Raw genomic sequence first — 25,062 nt, forward strand, 5'->3', positions numbered from 1 at the left:
ATGGGTGGCGGGGTCCCTAGGGGGGGGTGGGGGGGGGGCTCTCCCATTATAAAGCCCCTCTCTCTCTCTGTGGGAGCCCCATCTCCTTGGCGTGGGTTGAGTAGGTTTCCAGTCCGCGGAGGAACCCCGGCCAGCCATGGCGTCGATGGGGCTTCAGCTCGTGGGCGTGGGGCTGGCGGTGCTGGGGTGGCTGGGCACCGTCACCATCTGCCTGCTGCCCATGTGGAAGGTGTCGGCCTTCGTCGGCAACAACATCATCACGGCGCAGACCATCTGGGAGGGCCTGTGGATGAGCTGCGCGGTGCAGAGCACGGGCCAGATGCAGTGCAAGATCTACGACTCCCTGCTGGCGCTGCCCACCGACCTGCAGGCGGCGCGCGCCATGGTGGTCATCGCCATCCTGCTCGCGCTGCTGGCCGTCCTGCTGTCGGTGGTGGGGGGGGAGTGCACCACGTGCGTGGGCGACCCGGCCGCCAAGGCCAGGGTGGGCCTGGCGGCGGGGGGGCTGTTTGTGCTGAGCGGGGCCCTGTGCTTGGGCACCGTGTGTTGGCCCACCCACACCATCATCAAGGACTTCTACGACCCCATGGTGCCCGACGCCCAGAGGAGGGAGCTGGGGGCCTGCCTGTACGTGGGCTGGGGGGCATCCGGGCTGCTCCTGGTGGGGGGGGTGCTGCTCTGCTGCCGCTGCCCCTGCGGGGGAGACCCCTACCACGGAGGGAGATACGCCCCGCCTAGGTCCACCGTCCCAGGGAAGGAGTTTGTGTGAGCTCACACGTCTGGGGCTCAAGGTCACGGGCTACTGTGAAGTAACTTTCATTTTATTTTTTACTTGGAATAATGTTTTGATTTGTCGACGCACCTAAAACTTAATAACTGTACAACCATTGTATTTTTATATTATGCACTGTAATGCTATATACTTTTATGGGACTTTTAAGCAGCAAACTAGTCCACTTGTTTTCCGACTGCAGACCTGGCGAAAATGTTTCCTAACTTCCTGCCTACTTCGTTATTATGTTTGCTGTAGTCTATGTGTAGATCTAACCTAACTTTTTATCAGATTAATGGACTTCTTCATACTGGGTTTTCCACTTTGGAGGAAACCACTTATTGTTTGAATAATATATTGCACTCCGATTATTGTTTTAATAATATATTTGTATACCCAATCAAAAACTAAATGAGTAAGCTTTGTCAAATGTCTATATGTCTAGCCTATTATCTGTTCTTATCCCTGTCTTTAAAAATAAAACAAAAAACAATTATCCACGCTGTGAATATGTGCAGCAGTCGCTTGGCAATATTTTTCCCAGCATGCAGCAGAATAGTTCTGGCTCTAAGAGCCAGAGTGTGCTGGACCAACAACACTTTAATGTGGGAGCGTTGGGGAGACAAACTAAGAAACAGAGAAAACAAAAACATTTTCAAAAAATTGTAATTTTTTAATGTTTCTTTAAAGGATAGAAGAATAAGACATAGAATAATTTGATAAATTTCAACCTTTTAAAAAGCAATGTACTTACAAAAGGAAGAACAATAAGCCCTGTAGAGCCTCTGTTATCAGTTTTATATGTTATTAATACAAATCATACACTAGTATCATGCATCAGGCTTTCAGAACATGCAAAACATATGATGGAAAAATAAAGAGCTATCTATAGGAATCAAATCAAATATACACATGTCAAGCGCCTATAGCTTGGATTGATTGTTAAGATACTTCAAATACATTGACAGACACTGATCAAGTCCTAGTCATTTCTATCCTAGTACTCCCTTTCATTCCCACAGGACCCAATATGACCCAAATCCTGTCCTCACCGTGAGAGACTCACACATAGTCCTTGTTCGCAGAGGCCGACCTGAGAGGCGCGAACTTGGCCGCGGTGTAGGGCCGGTTCTCCTTCGGGGGGCAGTTGTTACACAGCAGCCCCCCTCCCAACAGGAGCAGCCCTGCCGACCCCCAGCCCAGGTAGAGCGAGGCGCCCAGCTCCCGGCGCTGGGCGGCGTTCACCAGGGGGTTGTAGAAGTCCCGGATGATGGTGTGGGCCGACCAGGACACAGGGATGAGCACCAGGAAGGCGGAGATGAGAAAGATCACCCCAGAGACGACGCAGGCTTTGGCCTTGGCCGTCGGGTCCTCCATGCAGTTGGTGCACTTCCCCCCCATGATGGCGGTGAGCGCCCCGAACACGCCCACCACCACCGAGACGATCACCATGGCCCGGGCCGCCTGCAGGTCCGAGCTCAGCGCCAGCATGGAGTCGTAGATCTTGCACTGCATCTGGCCTGTGCTCTGCACCACGCAGGTCATCCACAGGCCCTCCCAGATGGTCTGCGCCGTCACGATGTTGGCGCCCACGAAGGCGGTGACCCTCCACATGGGCATGGCGCAGGTGGCGATGGTGCCCACCCAGCCCACGAAGGCCAGGAGCACCCCCATCAGCTGGAGGCCCTGGGACGCCATGGTAACCTGCCGGGGAGCCCGCTGCGTCTCAATAAGAGGGGGAGGAGGAGGAGGAGCACGTCCACGGCTTTGCTTGAGACTTTGAGGAGAGTTGTAAGTGCAACCGGCGCTGTACGGCGGTTATGCAGGTGCAGGCGATGGAGATGGAGCCTCTGGTGTTGCACTCGGACTGCGTCTGAGGTCTGGGTCTGGCGACGTAGGTGTGCTGGGAGGGAACCTTCCTGATCTCTTATAGGATGAACTTTCAGGGTGGAGTTTCTGCGCTCCCGAACAAAAGCGGAAAGCCGACACTTGAACCCCCCAGCTTTGTGCGCTGCGCTCCTTCATTGTTCACACGTTTGGTTTCTTCAAGCTTCGTTCACAGAGCCCAGGACAATGCGTCAGTTCTCCCACCTGGGCTAATGCCGGCCAACACACACACACACACACACACACACACACACACACACACACACACACACTAGCATACACATACGCACACACACACACACACACACACACACACACACACTTACATAATGTAAGTGTGTGTGTGTGTGTGTGTGTGTGTGTGTGTGTGTGTGTGTGTGTCTGTGTGTGTGTCTGTGTCTGTGTGTGTTTGTTTGTCTGTGCGTATGTGTATGCAAGTGTGTGTGTGTATGTGCTTGTGTGTTTTTGTGTGTCTGTGTGTGTGCATGTAAGTTACATACACACACACACAAAAACGCACAAGCACATACACACACACACTTGCATACACATACGCACAAACACACACACACACACACAACGTACACACCAAAACACACAACGACACACACACGCAAACACACACCATACACACACACACACACACACACACACACACACACACAAATGCATTCATAGACAGGCACACAAGCACCCACACAAACACACACACAAATTCTTGCATGTTCACACACACACACACACACACACACACACACACACACACACACACACACACACACACACACACACACAAATTCTTGCATGTTCACACACACATACACACACACACACACACACACACACACACACACACACCTCACACACACAGACACACACACAAATGCATGCGCACACATGCACACAGACACAATAACTCTTATTACTGTGGTTCTCTGCAATATGTTGTCTTGTATATATTAGTACATCTTCTTAACAAAGAAACTCTTCACCTAACAGCATTTTGTCCCGAACCTGTTCCATACAAGACAAGGTTATCTTCTACAAGAACCGGAGTTCAATGCTTGACAAGGTTCCACCCATTGATAGAGCTTTTCCCGCTCATAATTACGTTATTAAAATGAACAGCAGAGGGCACTGTGCTGTATAATGTATTTAGTTGTTATTCATTCCATAAAAGGCGTTGCACCTGTCTCTTCAGCAGGTGTAATTCACAGGTGGATTGGTTGACGTTGTCAGTATGGAAACTTGAAGAAAAATCAAGCTTGTAGATCAATCACATTTTCAGAAGAAATGTGTTGTTGTTTTATTTAGTTAAAAGTGAATAACATTTGTATTAATAGAACAGCAACCAAAAACAACAATCATAATACCTTACTGTAATTTAACCCAAATTAATAAATGAAAAGAAAACATTTTCAAAGTTTGTTCAATGTAATGTTTGAACAAAGACTGGTTTTCAACTAGCCACTTAGTCTTTGTTTTGCCACGCCTAGAACTGATCCACAGAAAAATGAAAGAAAAGAAAATGGATGCTTGCGTGAAGGCATACTGAGGCTTCATTCAAAATGGTGGCTTCCTCCATGTGTAAATAGCAGAATTATTTAATGTGATCATAGCAAAACAACATCATGCTGTGATTTGTGATTAAATCAAAAACAATTCAACAAGAAAGTCTACATCATACAAATGTAAACCAATCTTTAGGGCGTTACAGCGAAAAAACATTTAAAAAATAAATGACTTAATCATAAACACAATACAAGAGGATTATATTTGTAAACAAAATATTTATTCTGATGCAGTGTTTCAGAAAAGAAAAAAACAGTCATAGTCCAAACAAACTTGTTTGACAGACAAAATGCACTTGTTGGGTGTGGTTTGGTCTGAACACCAAGCCCTGCATTCAGCCTCCATACAACTGCTTTAACATTTAAACAGCACCCTTAACCGTGTAAAAAAACCCACTTTAATATGCTGGCCCCTGGTCAGACAGTCTTTAAGATGCTTAGCCCCTCTCAGACAAAGTCTTTAAAATGCTGGCCCCCCTCTCAGAAACAGTCTTCATCTTCATCATATGCCTTCCTCCTCTCTCCCGCCACCCCTTCAGACATAGTCCCTACTGGGTTTCACCGACGGCGCCTCAGAGCTGGCTGCCTTGTATCTGGCCTCGTACGGGCTGTCGTCCTTGGGACAGTTGGCGCAGAGCAGCGCTCCTCCGATCAGCATGAGTCCTGCCGCCCCCCATCCGATGTAAAGCGAGGCACCAAGCTCCCTCTTCTGGGCCCCCACCAGGGTGGGGTTGTAGAAGTTCTGGATGATGGTGTTGGCCGTCCAGCACACGGGCACCAGCACCAGCACCCCCGCCACCAGGAACATGACGCCGGCCGCAATGCCCACCTTGGCCTTGGAGGACTGGTCCTCTATACAGTTGGTGCACTTGCCTCCGGCCACCGCCAGCAGGATGGCCACCACGCCCACCACGATGGACACGATGGTCAGGGCCCTCGCCGCCTGCAGGTCCGAGCTCAGCGCCAGCATGGAGTCGTACACCTTGCACTGCATCTGGCCCGTGCTCTGCACCACGCAGTTCATCCAGATGCCCTCCCAGGTGGTCTGCGACGTGATGATGTTGCTGCCGATGAAGGCGCTCACCTTCCACATGGGCAGAGCGCACACCACGATGGCGCCGATCCAGCCCAGGACGGCCAGCGCCGCACCCAGCATCTGCAGCCCGGCGGAAACCATGTCGGATCAGGGGATGGACGGTTTTAAGTCCTTCTCGATTCGGCGAGGGAAGTTGGTACAGTGTTGATAGACGGCTACGGTGCTGTCCCTGTTGATCTCCCTGCTGTTGTCTCTGTGACGTAAAGCCCCCTGTGTTTTTTTTGTCCCTTGTACCGTGGTGGAGAGAGCGAGAGAGAGAGCTAGTCAACCAGTCCAATGAGAGATGAGGAGCCGAGGGCCAGTTCATATGATGTCCTTTGTCAGAGGAGGGGGAGGTCCATGGAGGGGAGCAGCTCATCAGCCGCCCGACCGGCTCCACAGGTTCGCCCAACCCGTCCCACACACACACACAGGAGCCCGATGTATACCCACACACAACACTCCCTCCCGCCATGACGTCAGCTGGCCACACACTTTCTGGTTTGACCAAAGCAACCCCAGAGTTTAAGACACAGCATTATGTCCGTGTCTTGCACGCCAGGGGTTTGGTCAATCCCTGGAGTTTAAGACACAACATCAAGTACACAACTTGATAAATTATACAATGCAATTAAACAATCGGATGGTAATCAAATCGGCTATCAGTATTTGTTGTGGAACCCTTCACTCCTGGCATGGACTCCAGCACAAACAGCCCAGGGGCCGGCGGACTGTGGCCCCGCCCTCAGGGAGTCATATACAACCTCTGTGACATCACAACATGTCCCTTTGAACTAGAATCTTGTGTTACCGCACACACACACACCCACATGACTCGTAAACAATGATTTATACATTGTTAGAAGTTGAATCATGCCCTGAAACATGAGACACAACAAGTAGCTGACTTGAAGGTTTCTCTTCCGTGCCACCGATACTACTGGGCCCCGAAAGCTATTTATTTATCACATGATCTTACGTCAGAACCATATCTTATCTTTCTATCTGTTTTCACACTACCGTTTGTGTATGTTTAAGGTTGGAACATCATACATGTCTTAACTTTACCTTCAGAATTACACCTGTCTGAAGAGTTGACCAGAATAGAACCATGGGTTGTTCTCTGGATACGTTGTCTTGCGGGTGCATTTTATTCCTGAGAAACTGGTTCAAGTATAAGTCCATAGCTTCAGTAGTAGAGTTACGTAGAGCATACCAGACACTAATCCGACCCTGGGGACTGTGGGGGGTTTTGGGACACACCGGTTACCATGGTTGCGTCTGATTGGCAAACATTTGTGCCAAGGGAATTGTCCTTGGTCAACTGTTGAGTTAAATTTAGCAGATCAGTATAACAAGCCTTGAACCAATCAGCTGCCAGCGACTTCTCTTGACACACATTTCGACCAATGACATGCCAAGAGCATTTGGCCAACAAGACCCCGCTGTTGGTGAGCGTGTAAAGATTCCAAGCCGTTGAAACTGTGTAGAATGCTAATTATTATGAAAATAGCTTCCTTTAAAACCGTCGGACTCCCGGATCGTGGCCGGGCCTTGCTGTGGTGATTATCCACCTGCAAAATCAACCACATGCAATCAGCATCCACCAAATAAGGTTGTGTTTCCTGTTTGTTATCTTTAAGTCTGTTTGTCTGTTTGTCTGTGTGACCATATGTCTACATTGGTAAGCGATTCATTAACTTATCAAAGTTATACTTAGATAAAGTATGTCGACCAACAGAACCGTATCACACGGCTGAAGTTGTTCTTATTAATTGTAGATAATACAAGATTGCAACATGAGGAAAATCAACAATCTACATAAACTATGGCTACCAGGGCAGGGACACACAGGTGAGACACAGATGAGACACATAGAGTACACACTGGTGAGACAGGTACACACAGTTGAGACAGATGCAAACAATCGTCTCAGCACTTTGTATTTCATTTATTATGCCGACTGCTCTGGTGACCAACTAAGATTGCCACCAGTACCAGTTAAATCAACTGATATGCTTTCTCACGCTTTCTCCCAGTCTCACGAGGTAATCCTGTTGGGTGTGTCTATGAAGGCTGGTTAGAGCAGCCTCACCTGGCCGAGTCCGACTAGTAGACTCTGGGGCTGGTGAGGCTGCTCACCTGTGTACATTGAGGAATCAATGGGCTAGTGATCACCACACACTCATGACCAGTGATCGCCACACACTCATGACCAGTGATCACCACACACTCATGACCAGTGATCGCCACACACTCATGACCAGTGATCACCACACACTCATGACCAGTGATCACCACACACTCATCATGCCATGCATTCTGCATGGCAGAATGCATGGCATGATGAGTGTGTGGTGATCACTGAGTGTGTGGTGATCACTCATCATGCCATGCATTCTGCCATGCAGAATGCATGGCAGAATGAGTGTCTCATCGATCACTATCTCATCGATCATTGTTTTCAAACTCTACAATAAACGGGTTTCCAACCCCACCACACTGCGTCCTGGTCTGGAGGAGCCCGGTGAGCCGCCCAGGCTGCGTGTGGCAGGGTCATGCTTCACATTCATTCTAAAATGATGAGCTTAATTTATTGTAACTTGAAAGTCATAATGAACAAAGGATGAACCACGCCACTGAATATTCTAGAAACTGGTGACGATTAAGAAGCAGATATGATGTGTTCCTGGAGATCAGCCATGTCCCAGGGGACTGATGGAGGCCCCTCCCCTCATCCCCAGGCCTGATGGAGGCTCCTCCCCTCCTCCCCAGGCCTGATGGAGGCTCCTCCCCTCATCCCCAGGCCTGATGGAGGCTCCTCCCCTCCTCCCCAGGCCTGATGGAGGCTCCTCCCCTCCTCCCCAGGCCTGACGGAGGCTCCTCCCCTGTACCCCAGGGCTGATGGAGGCTCCTCCCCTGTTCCCCAGGCCTGACGGAGGCTCCTCCCCTGTACCCCAGGGCTGATGGATAACATGTTGAATGTGCCAGCAGATGACCCAGGACCAGGCTTTGGGAACAGGGCTGGAGCATGAACATCATCACCTTACTTCCAGTCCAACTCCTAAATACTCTTTTAATCATGTTATTTTGTGGCTGTGTATTTTTATTCACGTGTGTGTGTGTGTGTGTGTGTGTGTGTGTGTGTGTGTGTGTGTGTGTGTGTGTGTGTGTGTGTGTGTGTGTGTGTGTGCATATACGTGTGGGTGTGTTTGTGGGTGTTTTTCTTCATACGTGAAGTTTTGATTGTCATTGTTCACAAAGTGGTGGAGTGTGACATTGCCAGTTCATTGCTTATGCATGGCGTGATTGCATCAGTATGCTCCTCACAAAGCACTGCCAGCACTCTGCCCTATCAGCACTGGGTTCTCCCCCCCGGTTCCCACGGAGAGAGAAGCTCTGAAACTGGCTCCTCGCTCTGTGATCAACAGCCTTTTCACCGCAGCCTTTTCAAGTGGCCATAAATCTCCTCAAAAGACCACAGACCACAGACCCCAGAGTGCTCCCTGCCCTGCTGGTCATACTGGGGACTGCTAGTCATACTGGTATGATATGAACTTGAGGACTGCTGGTCATACTGGTATGATATGAACTTGAGGACTGTTGGTCATACTGGTATGATATGAATGATGGGAGTGGATATAAACCACTCAATCAAGGGGAGGAGTTAGTTTACTGCGCGTCGTGTGACGTGAGTGGGTTCCTAGAAACATGGAGATATCTCCTGTTCCCTCTGAGTGTCTGGCTTCATGGCCCAGGGGAGCGGGTTACAGACCAAGACAGAGAGGGAAATTAATAAGTGTGCGTGAAAAAGACAACCTGAAATTCTGGTTCGGGAGATGTTGCTGGGATCCATGATGGACCGGTTCAGGCAGTCCGCAAAACATTCAACACAAACCAGTGTAAAAAAGTCTTTGTGGAACAACAGAATGATTTATTCTATCGGTAACACAGTAACTCTTCTCCCATCTTAGGAACTGTAGACTATTTTCAGTTTTTGTATGTGTGTGTGTGTGTGTGTGTGTGTGTGTGTGTGTGTGTGTGTGTGTGTGTGTGTGTGTGTGTGTGTGTGTGTGTGTGTGTGTGTGTGTGTGTGTGTGTGTGTGTGTATGTGTGTTTTTTACAGGAAGAAGCATCATTAACTAGAACAGTGGCGCACCGGTTCCTAGGCATGCAGAACAAACAGATTGAATGCGTTCCAGTTGGCAAAGGAATTGTATTTCTCTCCTCTTATCGCATACATACGAAAATATTTAAAGGGCTTGTTTACAATAAAAAGATGGTAACATTCAAAGGCATTTGGAATACATATCCATAGTCTTTATTAATTAATGCACTATTGTATGATTAATTCCATTATATTATACTTTCTTCGGTCAAGTGATATTTAGGCTAAGCTAAATCTGAAAAATGTAAACATATGCTTTTTTTTAGCAGCTCCAACCAAAACCAATCTTGTGGAATTGGTCATTATTTAGTACAGTTAATCAGGGTTGTGTTATGTCAATGATAATCAAAAGGCATTTGATGTCTGTATTTAACAGTAGACAGGGAAGTGGTGTCCCACTTGCTCAAAGCCAACACTAACCAACGTATGCATGAATACGTAAATATGAGTATTATTAATATATTTATTTATTTTGCTTTTATGTATCTAAATATACCATAAATTGAATAAGGCTGTCATCGATTAAAAAGAGTATCTTATGAATCATATGATATGCTGGTTGCTTTGCGGGCTTGCGCAGTTTACAAACGGCGACAATAACTGATGTTTGACTCCCAGTGCCATTAAACGCATCTAAAGAGCTCTGGGCTAGAGAGCATCTCTCTAAAGAGCTCTGGACCAGAGAGCATCTCTCTCTAAAGAGCTCTGGACTAAAGAACATCTAAAGATGTAGCATCTAAAGATGTAGTGAAACAGCATAACACTGTTTCACTACACGTCCAGGGTGGAGAGATACTGAGTGGAAACACAGAGAGAGACTAAGAGGGACCGTGAGAGACCGAGAAAGACCAAGAGAAACAGAGAGAGACCAAGAGAGACCGTGAGAGAGAGAGAGATACCAAGAGAGACAGTGAGAGAGACCAAGATACACCAAGAGAGAGCTTGAGAGACGAGAAAGACCAAGAGAAACAGAGAGAGACCGTGAGAGACCCAGAGCGTCCGAGAGAGACCAAGCGAGACCGAGAGAGACCGAGAGAGCACACTGTGAGGCGTCAATTATTTTCCTCGTGATCAACAGGTACAGTTGATAAGAGTTTTAGCAGAGGATTCCTCCTCAGGAAGAAGAGGCTAAAAGCTTGAGTAAAGCTTTGGAAAGTCAAGGTCCGAACGAGGAACAAACAACAACAACTAAAACAAGCAACGCAGCGCAGAAACATCTCGAGGAAGACGACCAAGCGAGTACTCATCGTCCCCGAGAAGATTTCGGAACAGCAGGAGATACTTTGGGTTTGTGTGTGACTGTCTCGGGGTGAAGAATAACATCACAATCATTATTACTTTGCAAAGGCTCAATAACTGAGACTGCTAGGGACCAGACACTTCTGAGGCACACTCCTGAGTCAACCAGCCTGGACAACATTGAGGGCACTTCCGAGTCATCCAGCCTGGACAACATTGAGGGCACTTCCGAGTCAACCAGCCTGGACAACATGGAGGGCACTTCCGAGTCAACCACCCTGGACAACATGGAGGGCACCTCCGAGTCAACCACCCTGGACAACATGGAGGGCACTTCCGAGTCAACCACCCTGGACAACATGGAGGGCACTTCCGAGTCAACCACCCTGGACAATATGGAGGGCACTTCCGAGTCAACCAGCCTGGACAACATGGAGGGCACTCCTGAATCAACCACCTTGGATGACGTAAACATGAGTCACAAAATAGTCACATTCCAAGCTTCTTCAAAGGGCTCCAAAAGAAAGCAAGGTTAGTCAGCATTTTGTATTCATTACTTTATTAGAAAAATGTATTGATAACATATATCATATAACTACTAACTAGAATCCTTTGTATCATGTCCCCCATTTGTCACGTTAGCAGAGCCATTGTTCCATTGTTAATCAGTTGTATTTTGTTTCCATTTATGAAAGCTGTGAAGGTGAGAAGCAAGTGGACAGGTGAGGAAGAGAAGGCTGTTGAGCGGCATTTGCTTAACTTCATTACAAGCCGCAGAATACCTGGTAAAAAGGACTGTGACTCCTGCCTCGAGGCAGAGCCAGTAGCTCTGAAAGACCGAGACTGGGTTGCCATCAAGTACTACGTACACAACAGAAACGTAGCATTAAAAAGGAAGATGACTAGGTAGATCCATTCCAATTGATCTTGTTTTTTGCTTGTATTTTTTTTGCTGGCACTCAATAAAAGTAAGAAATGCAAAAAGTGTTCCGCCTTTTTTTATTACGTGAATATTTGCTACGAATTTTTATATATTGTCACAAATAACAATAATACGACTTAAACAGTAGACTGAGAATATATTATATTTAAGAGCTATGTGAACATGGATAGTCCTTTCTGTTGAAGGTTACCCGGGCTGTCTGGGGTTTTGACATTTCTACATATATAACCGGACCCCAGTTAAAATACAGGTCCTATTTTGTGTATTCTAGGGTCTTTATAATTCACATTAACCTGAAAATAGAGTGTGTGTGTGTGTATGGGCTGGTTGCTATGGGCCTTATAAGTCACATAAACCTGAAAATAGAGTTTGTGTGTGTATGGGCTGGTTGCTATGGGCCTTATAAGTCACATAAACCCGAAAAGGTCCTCATATGTAGCATTAAAATCAGGTCTGAACAAAAATATAGCCCTAGCCTAAATCTGAACAGATGGTTGCATTCCTAGAATCAAGGAATGGAAATATTCTGATTCCCAGGTCTCTTGGACCTTGGGAAAGGCATGTCCCAATTTGTCACATTTTTTTCATAAGTCCTGATATAGTCTATAAACCCGTATGTGTGTGTGTGTGTGTGTGTGTGTGTGTGTGTGTGTGTGTGTGTGTGTGTGTGTGTGTGTGTGTGTGTGTGTGTGTGTGTGTGTGTGTGTGTGTGTGTGTGTGTGTATATGTGTGTTTTTTACAGGAAGATGCATCGTTAACTAGAACAGTGGCTCACCGGTTCCTAGGCATGCAGAACAAACAGATTGAATGCGTTCCAGTTGGCAAAGGAATTGTATTTCTCTCCTCTTATCGCATACATACGAAAATATTTAAAGGGCTTGTTTGCAATAAAAAGATGGTAACATTCAAAGGCATTTGGAATACATGTAAACATATGCTTTTTTTTAGCAGCTCCAACCAAAACCAATCTTGTGGAATTAGTCATTATTTAGTACAGTTAATCAGGGTTGTGTTATGTCAATGATAATCAAAAGGCATTTGATGTCTGTATTTAACAGTAGACAGGGAAGTGGTGTCCCACTTGCTCAAAGCCAACACTAACCAACGTATGCATGAATACGTAAATATGAGTATTATTAATATATTTATTTATTTTGCTTTTATGTATCTAAATATACCATAAATCGAATAAGGCTGTCATCGATTAAAAAGAGTATCTTATGAATCATATGATATGCTGGTTGCTTTGCGGGCTCGCGCAGTTTACAAACGGCGACAATAACTGATGTTTGACTCCCAGTGCCATTAAACGCATCTAAAGAGCTCTGGACTAGAGAGCATCTCTCTAAAGAGCTCTGGACCAGAGAGCATCTCTCTCTAAAGAGCTCTGGACTAAAGAACATCTAAAGAGCTCTGGAATAGAGAAGCAGTATGACGCAGCCCACAACCATGTGAGAAATCACTTCCAAACCTGTTGGCCCTTTCCCCCCAGACAAGGAGATATCAGACAGCACTAATCGAACACCAGATACGGTAAGCTGGCAGGTCTGACTATTACATCACAATCAGAGCGGTAAGGCACAGAATAAGGAAGTGTGACATTGGTTCAGGTAGTAAATGAACTCGTTTGGGTTTCTAGATTAATCACAACTTTAAATCGTAAACCTTGACATCCATATATATATACAAATACAGGTATATACAGGTATATATATATATAAATAAATATATATATATACACAAATAAATATGACTTTATTATTTCCTTCAGCGGCCCACCGTGGCCGTCTGGACCCAGGTTTATTCGGTGGTTCAAAGTCCCCCTCGGTGAGATGGACCATGTGACACAACAAGCTCGATCGGCTCCACAATCCAGACAGCTAATCAACGTTTCCTGGTACTCCACAACAGACAACATAGAACTGCCTATTTGTGATACGAAGCCCTGAACAAGGAATGTGTGGTCTTTATGTAGGCATAGAAATTAAAGTATAAGAAATTAGTACATCAATGTTCACTACACTTTCTTTATTTCTTTTTTTCATGTTACTATTTTTGTTTTACATTTTAAAATTCATTTCCGAGCACTTCACATTCTGTAACCATGACCAAATCGTTCCAGCTAGCTGGGAATCATTGACAGAGACAGGGAAGGGTATCTTGCAATTCTGCCGGATGGAATTATCATGATTATATTGTCGTTTATACATCTTTAATCCTATATATTATAATTCTGTATCATGATCTTAATAGAAAACATTACAAATATTTTCTACTCCTATAATGTAATTCAGTGGACATTATATTCACATGTGCGAGCTATATATATATGCCATGTTATATTACCGCAAAAAGGCATATCAGGCAATATTTAGCGATGCATATTGTAGATACACTGGATAAGTGGAAAGAAGAAGCTGATGAAGACGGGAGAAGTTATCTCCGGTCACAACCTTATGTACACAAAGTGCCTGGCCCCCAACATCCCTCCAGCCTAGTTCCACACACACTAAGATAAAGTCACTCATCAACCACGTACACAACCTGCCATGGCCACTCATTACCCACACACTGCCATAAAGGGGCCACCCCACGCTACCATAGGGCAGGACGAGTCGTCTTGGTTTGAAAACACACACACCGTTTCTTTGTGTTTTTTTAAGTAGAGCGAAGGCTAGCTCTGATTCACTCTGATTGGTCTGGTCATGAGTGACGTGGCTGGGGGTGACGGTTTGTAATAAAAAGTTTATCGATAAGAATCCGAATTGCTTTACAACATAACAGCATAACACTGTTTCACTACACATCCAGGGTGGAGAGATACTGAGTGGAAACACAGAGAGAGACTAAGAGGGACCGTGAGAGACCGAGAAAGACCAAGAGAAACAGAGAGAGACCAAGAGAGACCGTGAGAGAGAGAGAGATACCAAGAGAGACAGTGAGAGACCGAGAGAGACCAAGATACACCAAGAGAGAGCTTGAGAGACGAGAAAGACCAAGAGAAACAGAGAGAGACCGTGAGAGACCAAGAGCGTCCGAGAGAGACCAAGCGAGACCGAGAGAGACCGAGAGAGCACACTGTGAGGCGTCAATTATTTTCCTCGTGATCAACAGGTACAGTTGATAAGAGTTTTAGCAGAGGAATCCTCCTCAGGAAGAAGAGGCTAAAAGCTTGAGTAAAGCTTTGGAAAGTCAAGGTCCGAACGAGGAACAAACAAAAACAACTAAAACAAGCAACGCAGCGCAGAAACATCTCGAGGAAGACGACCAAGAGAGTACTCATCGTCCCCGAGAAGATTTCGGAACAGCAGAAGATACTTTGGGTTTGTGTGTGACTGTCTCGGGGTGAAGAATGGCCTCCTTTGCGCTGGAGCTTGTCGGGGTGCTGCTGTCCGTGCTGGGGCTGCTGCTTGGCGTGACCAGCTGCGCCTTGCCCATGTGGCGCGTGTCCGCCTTCATCGGCGCCAACATCATCACGGCCCAGGTGTACTGGGAGGGCCTGTGGATGAGCTGCGTGGTGCAGAGCACGGGCCAGATGCAGTGCAAGATGTACGACTCCATGCTGGCGCTGCCCACCGACCTGCAGGCGGCGCGCGCCCTCTCCGTTCTCTCCATCGTGGCGGGCGTGGTGGGGCTGCTCATCGCCACGGTGGGGGCCAAGTGCACCAACTGCATCGTGGACGAGGGGGCGAAGGCCCGGGCCATGGTGGCGTCCGGCGCCACCTTCCTGCTGGCCGCTCTGGCCCAGCTGGTGCCCGCCTCCTGGTCGGCCCACAGCATCGTGCAGGAGTTCTACAGCCCCCTGGTGCCCAGCAGCCAGAAGATGGAGATCGGGGCGGCGCTGTACCTGGGCTGGGCCGCCGCCTCCCTGCTGGCGATCGGGGGGTCCATCCTGTGCGCCAGCTGCCCCCCCCCCCCGGGAGGAGAAGACCAAGAGGTACTTCCCCTCCGCCCAGAGTGGCATGGCGTACTCAGCGGCTCCAAGGTCCGTGGCTCAGAGCTCCTACCCCAGGAAGGATTATGTGTAGGAGCGCCCTTTCTTCTGGAACAACTGGAATAACATTGTGTTTAGGCAACAGTGTTTATCTATAGCTCTCTATATATAGTATAAATAACATCATGGATATACAACATATGTGGTTTATCTAAAGCTCTATATATATTGAGTACATATAATATTATAATGTGTATATATATTCGCAATACATAGCTCTATATATATTGAGGGGATATGATGTCTATATATATATGTTGTTTATCTATAGCTCTTTGTGTATTGAGTAGATATAACATTATGTATATACAGCAATGTTTATCTATAGCTCTATAAGTAGATATAATATAATGTGTATATCTATATTGTTTATATATCTATTTGTATATTGAATAGATATAATATAATCTGTATATATATTGTTTATCTATAGCTCTGTTTTTTTTTATATTCAGCTACTTAGCCTGAAATCCACTTTGGAACAATTGTTTATGTATGAGAGAAAATTGGTGAGGGTTAAATGGTTAATTCATGTCCTAAATTCTGATAAAAATATGAATACGACTGGGAATGATATCAGCAATGTTTTGCCATGTAAGCTGTGGTTCATCATCAAATGGTTTGTAAAGTACAAATTCAAGCTGTAATATATTTATTAAAGTATTTTAGATTCTCGGAGGTTGGTTTTAAACGTCTCTTATCCATCACTATGGTTACATGTCAATCGCCTCTCTGGGTGGTTCATAGTTCACAGAGCATCGGACATGTCATGCTGGGTTCTTGTCGAGTCATTTTATTGGTGGTTATAGAGCTCCTTAGCAGCTATGCAAATATAGTTAGAGGAAGAAATTAGAAACGCTCATTGGCAGGGAACACAGGCCGCAGTAAAGCATTAGTTATTCTATGAAGGTGAAAACATAAAACCATTTATTGCCCTTCGTGAGCAGAATGAATTCACCCTGATCATTCCTGAACTAGCAGGTTTCTTGGTGTTTTTTTTTTTATACGCCTTATAAAGACATTAAAACACAGTGTACAAGGTTGTTTAGGGGTCAGCCATCGGGCCGCTCTTTCACTTCACCAACACTGAGCTGTGACCACCCGGAAACTGACAGAGAGTGTCTCCCTCTTTCACTCTTAGATGCTGCACTCAGGGCCCTGGGAATAGTTAGCACAACGACGGTAACCAGGGAGAACTAACATAAAAAATAGCAACTCTCTTTGTCTCTGCCTCTCTGCCTCTGTTTGTGTTCCTCTCTCTCTCTCTCTCTCTCTCTCTCTCTCTCTGTCTCTCTGTCTCTCTGTCTCTCTCTCTTCACTCTCTGTCTCTGTCTCTTTCTCTCTCTATATCTAATACATATATATATACTATCTATATCTATGTTTATATCTATGAAGGCCTCCGTAAGTGTGGGATTGGACCCAACCCCCCCCCCCCCCCCCCAACCAGGTGTCTGGTGACAGTTTGGACTGGTGGGTATATGACCGATACTGGGATGATCGTGTGGTCTGTGTGCTCAGGGAAGGCCAGCCTATCATGTTTTCTTTTCCCGGCCTGTTTGCTCTGGGAGCAGTTAATCTGGTTTCAGGAGCTGGGACGGTTTCCTAACACAGCTTCAGTCGGACGCCGGTCTTATCCGGAACAAGGAAGAACCAGAATCGGTGGCCGGGCCATCCGGGAGCCGGAAGGCGGGTATATTACACACCTTCAGCAAGGGCGTGTGTTTGTGTGTCTGTGTCTGTATGTGTGTGGGTGTTTGTGTGTGCCTGTTTGGTGTGTGTTAACATATTTTGTTTCCATGCGTACTCACAACAAGGTATCTTAGCAGCCAGGGGCCTGTCTCTATTGTCCTAAACGGCCCTTAACAATGGAGGGGGATGGGACTGCGGGCCAATCAACTGTCTACCTCAGTGTTTGTTGTCAAACACAGGCCCCTCCTCATTCATCAGTTCATCAGCACACAGTGATTGGATCTTAACGTGATGGCGTCTTCAGAATTAGCTTTGCAAATGGAGGTCTCTTGATTATGCTAATCTCTTCCTTAGTGTGATCCAAGTCTCCATAGATCATTGTTCCTCCCCCTGACTCAACTCCCCCTCCTTCACCCACTCCTCAGAGGACTCATTGAGAGCACACAGGTGGTGTTTTTGTAAAAGCGGCTTCAGGCAAGCTACCGTGACATCATGAACACTGGACTCCTCCTCGCTCACCTGCCTCCCTCCCTCCCAGGTATAATTGACCTCTGTTTCCGTGGCAGTATCTGCCTCGATCCCGCCCTCTTCCAAATCCTCACACCTTCCCAAGACAAACGTTGGAGCCCAGCACAAAGGAGTTGGTAGTTAGAGAGAAAGAGCGAAGGAGAGAGAGAGAGGAGAGAGCCACTCGACACTCACAGTTTGGGATTTACATTTGATTTGGAACTTGAAGAATCGCTGGACTTGCTGGGCTTCCTGATCTGATTCTGGTGCTGTTGTCCTCACCGATAATCCCAGCATGTCTATGGGTATGGAGATTGTGGGCATCGCCCTGGGAGTGGTCGGCTTCATCCTTTCCATCGTGGTGTGCGCTCTGCCCATGTGGAAGGTCACCGCCTTCATCGGCGCCAACATCATCACGGCGCAGACCATCTGGGAGGGCATCTGGATGACCTGCGTGGTGCAGAGCACGGGCCAGATGCAGTGCAAGATGTACGACTCCATGCTGGCGCTCAGCTCCGACCTGCAGGCGGCGCGCGCCCTGACCATCGTGGCCATCCTGCTGGGCGTGCTGGCGGTGCTCGTCTCCATCGTGGGAGCCAAGTGCACCAACTGCATCGAGGACGAGGCGTCCAAGGCCAAGGTGATGATCATCTCCGGCATCTTCTTCCTGCTGGCGGGGTTGCTGCTCATCATCCCCGTCTCCTGGACTGCCAGCACCATTATCCAGAACTTCTACAACCCCCTGCTGACCGACGGCCAGCGGCGGGAGCTGGGATCGGCGCTCTACATCGGCTGGGGCGGGGCCGCCTTGCTGCTGATCGGAGGAGCCATGCTGTGCAGCTCCTGCCCGCCCAAGGAGCAGAGGTACAAGCCCCCGCGCATGGCCTACTCTGCGCCGCGCAGCGCCAGCGCGGCCGCGGGCTACGACCGGAAGGACTATGTGTGAGAGGGGTGGCGGCAGGCCAGAGGAAGAGGGGCCAGAGGACGGGGGCCTTCAGCGTGTGAATGTGAAGCGCTGTGAGAAAGAAGCGCAGCTTGAATCTCCCGAGTTGACTCCGACATGAAGGCTTATGGTGTGTGGTATTGGTTTTGTTTGAAGTTTAGTATGCGCATTATATAAATATATACTTATAGCAAAACATTTGTATCCAATAAATATATATACATATATCTATATTTATTGGTTACAAATGTTTTGTCTCATTCGAATATTTGTACATACTTTTTTTGTAACATATAATCTGTACCTCTCCACGTGTAATTCAAAATGTCTGTGTCACTGTGTGTGAGCGTGGAGGGAAGGCTAGGGCTAGGGTTAACCCAAACCCTACCCCTACCCCTAGCCCCAACCCCAACCCCCAAAGTCCCCTTCTGAGAGGGGTGTCGCGTTTCACTGAAACCAGTTTTTAGAAGAATCACTTCCCTGCGTTTGCAGACAATGACAGGGAAAAGCCTGTTGGTCTGTGAGCGTCTGTGTGTGGGGAGGGGGGGTTTTTGCATGCGTTTGCTTACCTGAGTTTCTGTTGAGACTGAAACCTAAGCTCCAGGTGTCCGTGGAAGGCCCCGGTCACGGATATTCTTGGTTCTTGGCCAATGTTACTCTTGAGGACATGGGAGGAGTGGACGACATTTCAGTTTATTTATTTTTATCTTTGTGTATGCGACTGTGTGTTTGTGTTTGTGGGGCGTCTGTTGATTCCATACAACCCGATACACAACCATTTTGTATTTTACAGTCTTCGTTGCAATAATGAAGAGTAGTGTCTGTTATTGTGATCTGTGGTGTTCTGTGTACTGTAAGACACGAAGCAGAACGGGTATCTGGGTTGTGGCCCAGCAGCCCTCTGTTTGACAAACATCTAAATAAAGAAAGGCAATGTACAGCAGGGAAGAGCAGGGGACATAAAGACAGAGAGGAGGAGGCGGTTTCTGAAAACCTTGTATATATATAAATATATATATATATATATATATATATATATATATATATATATATATATATATATATATAAATATATATATATATATATATACGTGGAAATTATATATATATGCATATATTTAAACATAAATATATATATATATAGATGTATATATAAACATATTTATATATAATTATATATATTTGTATATTTCAACTTATAATTTTCGTCCTGCAAAAAGAATGACTCTTTAAGTCCAATACTTTGATGTTTATGTTTTTTAATGCATTGCATATATTCATTCCACTTTGCATCATCACGGTTCTGGATTCAAGGACGATTCCAATTTGCAGTCTGAGTGTAGAAGTTTTGTTATGTTTAATAAAAGTCAAGTGTTGTAATCATGGAGTAACTGGTGTTGTTTTGTGTTCTGCCTAGAAATTTATATTTCTAAGGTCGGCCGAAGTGATATCTTCAGTCCAGAGGTCGTAAAACAGAAAGACCATTATGAAAAACAAAATCTACTAAGAAAACTGTACAGATGTGACAATAGATTTTAGCACCACTCCCACAACGCACACACTAACAAACACACCCATACACGCAAACACACATAAACTAGGGCTGGGCGATATTGCAAAAAATATTATCACGATATATAATATTACAAATATATATATATTAAAAAAAATATTTATCTTTAAAAAAAAAAAAAAAAAAAATTCATATCGAGCATTTATGTCTTATGCTTATCGACGTGAGATTTATCGCGATTAATAATCGTAATCGAGTTATCGCCCACATAAACCCACACACACACACACACACACACACACACACACACACACACACACACACACACACACACACACACACACACACACACACACACACACACACACACACACACACACACAAAGGCAAGTACACAACACTTTATTGAAGCTACACTTCATTGCAAAGCGATATTCTTTCTCTGGATGCCACGGACCTTCTTAACACTCCCTTCTAGTGCACTCTCAAATATACTAAAATCAAAGCATCAATGTGATCTGACATACATATTCATCATGTTATAAATCACCAAAGATGGAGCGATTGTTTTTGCACGCTGATGGCAGCTTATATAAGGGAAGGGTGAGATTCTGAAGCAAACTGCTTATTTTTACAGCCAAATAATCTGTTGGCAAAAGATCCAAAGGTGCTTTCATGTGATAGGAAATTACCTCCTGTCCTCACCTTCAGAAACCAGCCTCTTTCACCAGGAACAAGGAGCTGCCCTCACCTATGGCCTGGCCACATTTCCTTCAGGTCCAGTGGACCAGCTGTGGATATATATATATATATATATATATATATATATATATATATATATATATATATATATATATATATATATATACACACCTATATATCTATATCTATATCTATATCTATATATATATATATATATATATATATATATATATATATATATATATATATATATATATATATATACACACCTATATATATATATATATATATATATATAGACATATATAGAAATATACTGTATATCAATATATAATATATAGATATTAGTATATACATATTTAGTTACATGTATATATATTTATATACTGTAGGCAGAAGCAAAGTCCAACTGATAGGTGGTATTAGCACAATCACCCAGCTTATCAAAGATTATTCAACCTCCATAAATGTTTAGGTGAAGCAGAGATAACTGTTGCAAACATCCAAAAGAGCTCCTCTAAGTTTGCACATAATGAACAAGATAACAGGGATGCTGCCGAAAAGGGGAAGAACATAAGTGTGACTCACCTAACTCAATATAAAGGGCCATTCCATATTCAATATTTCAAATATTCTCTTTTTCTTTTTGTATCTTTTAACCAAATATATTTAAAATCCAGGCCAGCTGAACCCCCGTGCCAGTGTTCCAGCTTTCCTCCACCTTTCTGTTGGAGGAGCTCTATTTGACTAACAAATCTCTTTGCAAATAAGGGAATTAATTTCCATATTTAGACCTACAGGGACGCAGCTCTTGTCCACCCACCCGTTTATCAACGCTTTTTGAATCATGACGTGATCAAAATATGGAACCAAGCTGCCATCGTTGCCATGGAATGGTGGTGTAGCTGGGAAGCTTCTGGAATTAAAGGAAGGAAATGGCAGAGAACTCTGAATTCTACTAAGCTATACATGGAAGCAACAGCCTGAAAGACCTGTCGTCATATCATTCATTCCTTCATATGATTCATAGAAGACAGGAATCCTGTGTCTGGCAGGGTCCTGCAGGGCACTAAAGCTGACAGTTCCTTTCTGCTTTCTGTCTCTCTCTCAATACATTCTCTCTCTCCCCCTCTCTCTCTCTCTCTCTCTCTCTCTCTCTCTCTCTCTCTCTCTCTCTCTCTCTCTCTCTCTCGCTCTCTCTCTCTCTTTCTGTCTCTCTCTTTCTGTGCCTCTCCAAATCATCTCTCTTTGTGTGTGTCTCTCTCTCTCCATACCATCTCTATTTCTGTCTCCCTCTCTTTCTCACTTCATCCCATCTCTCTTTCTGTCTCTCTCCCCATACCATCTCCCTTTCTGTCTCTCTCTCTCTCTCTCTCTCTCTCTCTCTCTCTCTCTCTCTCTCTCTCTCTCTCTCTCTCTCTCTCTCTCTCTCTCTCTCTCTCTCTCTCTCTCTCTCTCTCTCTCTCTCTCTCTCTCTCTCTCCGTACCATCTCTCTTTCCCCAAACCATCTCTCTTTCTGTCTCTCTCTCCATATTGTCCCTCTTTCTGTCAGTATCTCATATGATAAATGACAACAGCCGATACCACATGACAAGAGAAACTCCTGAATGAAACAAGGGCACTATGACCTCATTAAGTGTGACGTGTGACAGATACTGTTTTTCAGTATCTTTCAGTAGCAGGTGTTTTTCCTGGGCTGGTGTCATGACACACACACCGGACTTGGGTCATTTTAAGAACTTTATGATGTTTCGATTCAGATATAATCCTATGATATTTTATGGCCCAATTCAGCTGTTCATGTTTTTCTTCAAAATCACATCAGTCAGTGTTAGTTGGAGTTCAGGTTGGCATTTTATACTTTATTGGGGGTTATCTTCAATTAAAACCTGCAATGCTGGTTTCTCTCGATATATACCTGTATACAGTATCTCTCTCTCTCTCTCTCTCTCTCTCTCTCTCTCTCTCTCTCTCTCTCTCTCTCTGTCTCTCTCTCTCTCTCTCTCTCTCTCTCTCTCTTTCTCTCTCTCTCTCTCTCTCTCTCTCTCTCTCTCTCTCTCTCTCTCTCTCTCTCTCTCTCTCTCTCTCTCTCTCTCTCTCTCTCTCTCTGTCTCTCTCTCTCTCTCTCTCTCTCTCTCTCTCTCTTTCTCTCTCTCTCTCTCTCTCTCTCTCTCTCTCTCTCTCTCTCTCTCTCTCTCTCTCTCTCTCTCTCTCTCTCTCTCTCTCTCTCTCTCTCTCTCTCTCTCTCTCTCTCTCTCTCTATCTCTCTCTCTCTCCCTCTCCCTCTCTCCCTCTCTCTCACAAACAAAACACACAAAAATATCAGCACACACGCATCCACATCCACACCCACACGCAACCCCTTCTCCCCCAGCTTTGGGGATATGTCTGTTCCCAGTGGGTTTCACTCCAAGAGACCATCCCCATGGCAACAACAGGATGTAACCACACACAGTTCCATCCCAGTGGGCTTGTCACGGTGAGAGAGGAGTAGCTACTGCAGGGCCCAAGCGGGTGCGCTTCGGCCCTGCACGGCTTGGCCCAGTAGTGAAGTTGCGGTTTTGGCCCAGTTCAGTAACGGCTCGCGCTGGTAGAGCGGGGTATAAGCCGGAAGGCGATAACCTTGACAGCTACATAAGCATCATGATCTCATAGCAGCCTGACACAAGACTGCTAATAAATCCAAGGAAAAAGAAGAACATGACGCAATGAACAAAGAGCAATAAACTAAGCTTCCGCTGTTGTCCAGAAATAACTTGCGGGTACTGTGTTTGTTATTATCCCCATGTTGCCCGGAAGGGACAATTCTGTCGACCAATCAACGGACGGTGTGTGCAGCTCGAACTTGCCGGCACCCTTTCAGGCGCCTCAGTACCCCAACGGAGGAGGGGTACTGAGACGGAGGAGGGGTACTGAGACGGAGGAGGGGTACTAACGGAGGAGGGGTACGGAGGGCGCATTTCCAACGCACCCTCCATTGGAAATGCGCCCTTAGAGGCTCCTCCATGTTTCACTGGACAGGGCTCCTGACAGGAGAGAGCAGTGAAACATGGAGGCCCCTCCATGTTGCTCTCTCCTGTTCTTCAACTGCCCGCTGCAGGGATCTCGCTGTATATACTAAATACTGAAGGTGAAGAAAGGAGCAAGTAGCTGATTATAGATCAGCTGTTCACACAACTACACATCACACAGGCAAATGCGTTTTTTTGTCAAAGATGCGTTTCAAAATGGAGATGGTAATGCAAATCATAAATAGTACTGATTATATTGTAAATAGGAAATAGGAACTACTTCAATACATACATGGTTGTTAGTATTGCTGTTACTTAAGTTTTGTATGAACAGATGTGATGTAGGGTCGAGTTACATCATCTCTAACCTGGCAGTTGGCGTGGACAACATGGACATTTAGCTGCTTGCAAAATGAAATATGTTACCTTTCCAAAATAATAGGTAACATCATTTAAATTTGAGGACATTTTGCACACTGATAAAGGAGGCCAAACCCCAATAGGGAAACAGTGAAACGTTTCCCCATGTCAACCTTTGGTTACAGGTATACAATGTCAGGACTCAAACACGTATCCCAGTAACACGGCCAAGAGAGACTCTTGAGGCACATATGATGTAAGATAATTGGCCTTATCACGACGCTGTAATCCGTTGTATTCCAATACAGCTCCCCCTGGTGGACGGTGCAATGAACTCAGCATTGTGAAGGCAGTGTTACAACAAGTCCCAATTAGTAAGAACTATTGATTACATCTCTGATATTATACAATAGGATACATAACTAATATTACAATCCATGTTTTATTTCATTCTTTCTAAACTAAATATGTTTTATATGATCACAAATGTTTTATATTTAATTTAAGAACTGACAAACTAGGGCTGGAATTATATGTTAGTTAAAACAAAAACATGTGCGCATGAAAGACCCATAATAAAATGGATCTGAATTGCATATTTGTTGTATTATATCATGTCATATAATATACTCCGCCAGTGGTTTACGTTGCGTGACGAACGTATTGTCTACGTCATGACGCATG

The 25,062-nt window shown here is 45.5% G+C and overlaps 4 protein-coding genes and 1 pseudogene across 4 annotated transcripts; 3 read left to right on the top strand and 2 right to left on the bottom strand.

Annotated features, from left to right (window-relative positions):
- The first annotated feature begins 45 nt into the window (after window positions 1-45).
- LOC115547716 (claudin-4-like) lies at window positions 46-1,268 on the top strand. Its single transcript, XM_030362146.1, has one exon. It carries the CDS (start codon window positions 137-139, stop codon window positions 767-769), a length of 633 nt encoding a protein of 210 aa, XP_030218006.1. The 5' UTR covers window positions 46-136; the 3' UTR covers window positions 770-1,268.
- A 175-nt stretch (window positions 1,269-1,443) lies between these two features.
- LOC115547714 (claudin-4-like) lies at window positions 1,444-2,912 on the bottom strand. The gene has a single exon (XM_030362144.1). The coding sequence runs from the start codon at window positions 2,468-2,470 to the stop codon at window positions 1,835-1,837; it is 636 nt and encodes a 211-aa protein (XP_030218004.1). The 5' UTR covers window positions 2,471-2,912; the 3' UTR covers window positions 1,444-1,834.
- A 1,012-nt stretch (window positions 2,913-3,924) lies between these two features.
- On the bottom strand, window positions 3,925-5,412 carry LOC115547722 (claudin-4). The gene has a single exon (XM_030362154.1). The coding sequence runs from the start codon at window positions 5,405-5,407 to the stop codon at window positions 4,766-4,768; it is 642 nt and encodes a 213-aa protein (XP_030218014.1). The 5' UTR covers window positions 5,408-5,412; the 3' UTR covers window positions 3,925-4,765.
- Window positions 5,413-14,248: 8,836 nt separating this feature from the next.
- Window positions 14,249-16,328, top strand: LOC115547709 (claudin-4-like; annotated as a pseudogene).
- Window positions 16,329-17,217: 889 nt separating this feature from the next.
- Window positions 17,218-20,179, top strand: LOC115547711 (claudin-3-like). The gene has a single exon (XM_030362142.1). It carries the CDS (start codon window positions 18,144-18,146, stop codon window positions 18,792-18,794), a length of 651 nt encoding a protein of 216 aa, XP_030218002.1. The 5' UTR covers window positions 17,218-18,143; the 3' UTR covers window positions 18,795-20,179.
- Window positions 20,180-25,062: the final 4,883 nt, after the last annotated feature.

This window comes from Gadus morhua, chromosome 7, assembly GCF_902167405.1.
Source record: "Gadus morhua chromosome 7, gadMor3.0, whole genome shotgun sequence".
NCBI classification, from domain to species: Eukaryota; Metazoa; Chordata; class Actinopteri; order Gadiformes; family Gadidae; genus Gadus; species Gadus morhua.

What these genes read in the sequence shown, in the direction of transcription:
- LOC115547716 (XM_030362146.1), top strand. Translation starts at nt 137, where the DNA reads ATGGCGTCGATGGGGCTTCAGCTCGTGGGCGTGGGGCTGGCGGTGCTG.
- LOC115547714 (XM_030362144.1), bottom strand. Translation starts at nt 2,470, where the DNA reads ATGGCGTCCCAGGGCCTCCAGCTGATGGGGGTGCTCCTGGCCTTCGTG.
- LOC115547722 (XM_030362154.1), bottom strand. Translation starts at nt 5,407, where the DNA reads ATGGTTTCCGCCGGGCTGCAGATGCTGGGTGCGGCGCTGGCCGTCCTG.
- LOC115547711 (XM_030362142.1), top strand. Translation starts at nt 18,144, where the DNA reads ATGTCTATGGGTATGGAGATTGTGGGCATCGCCCTGGGAGTGGTCGGC.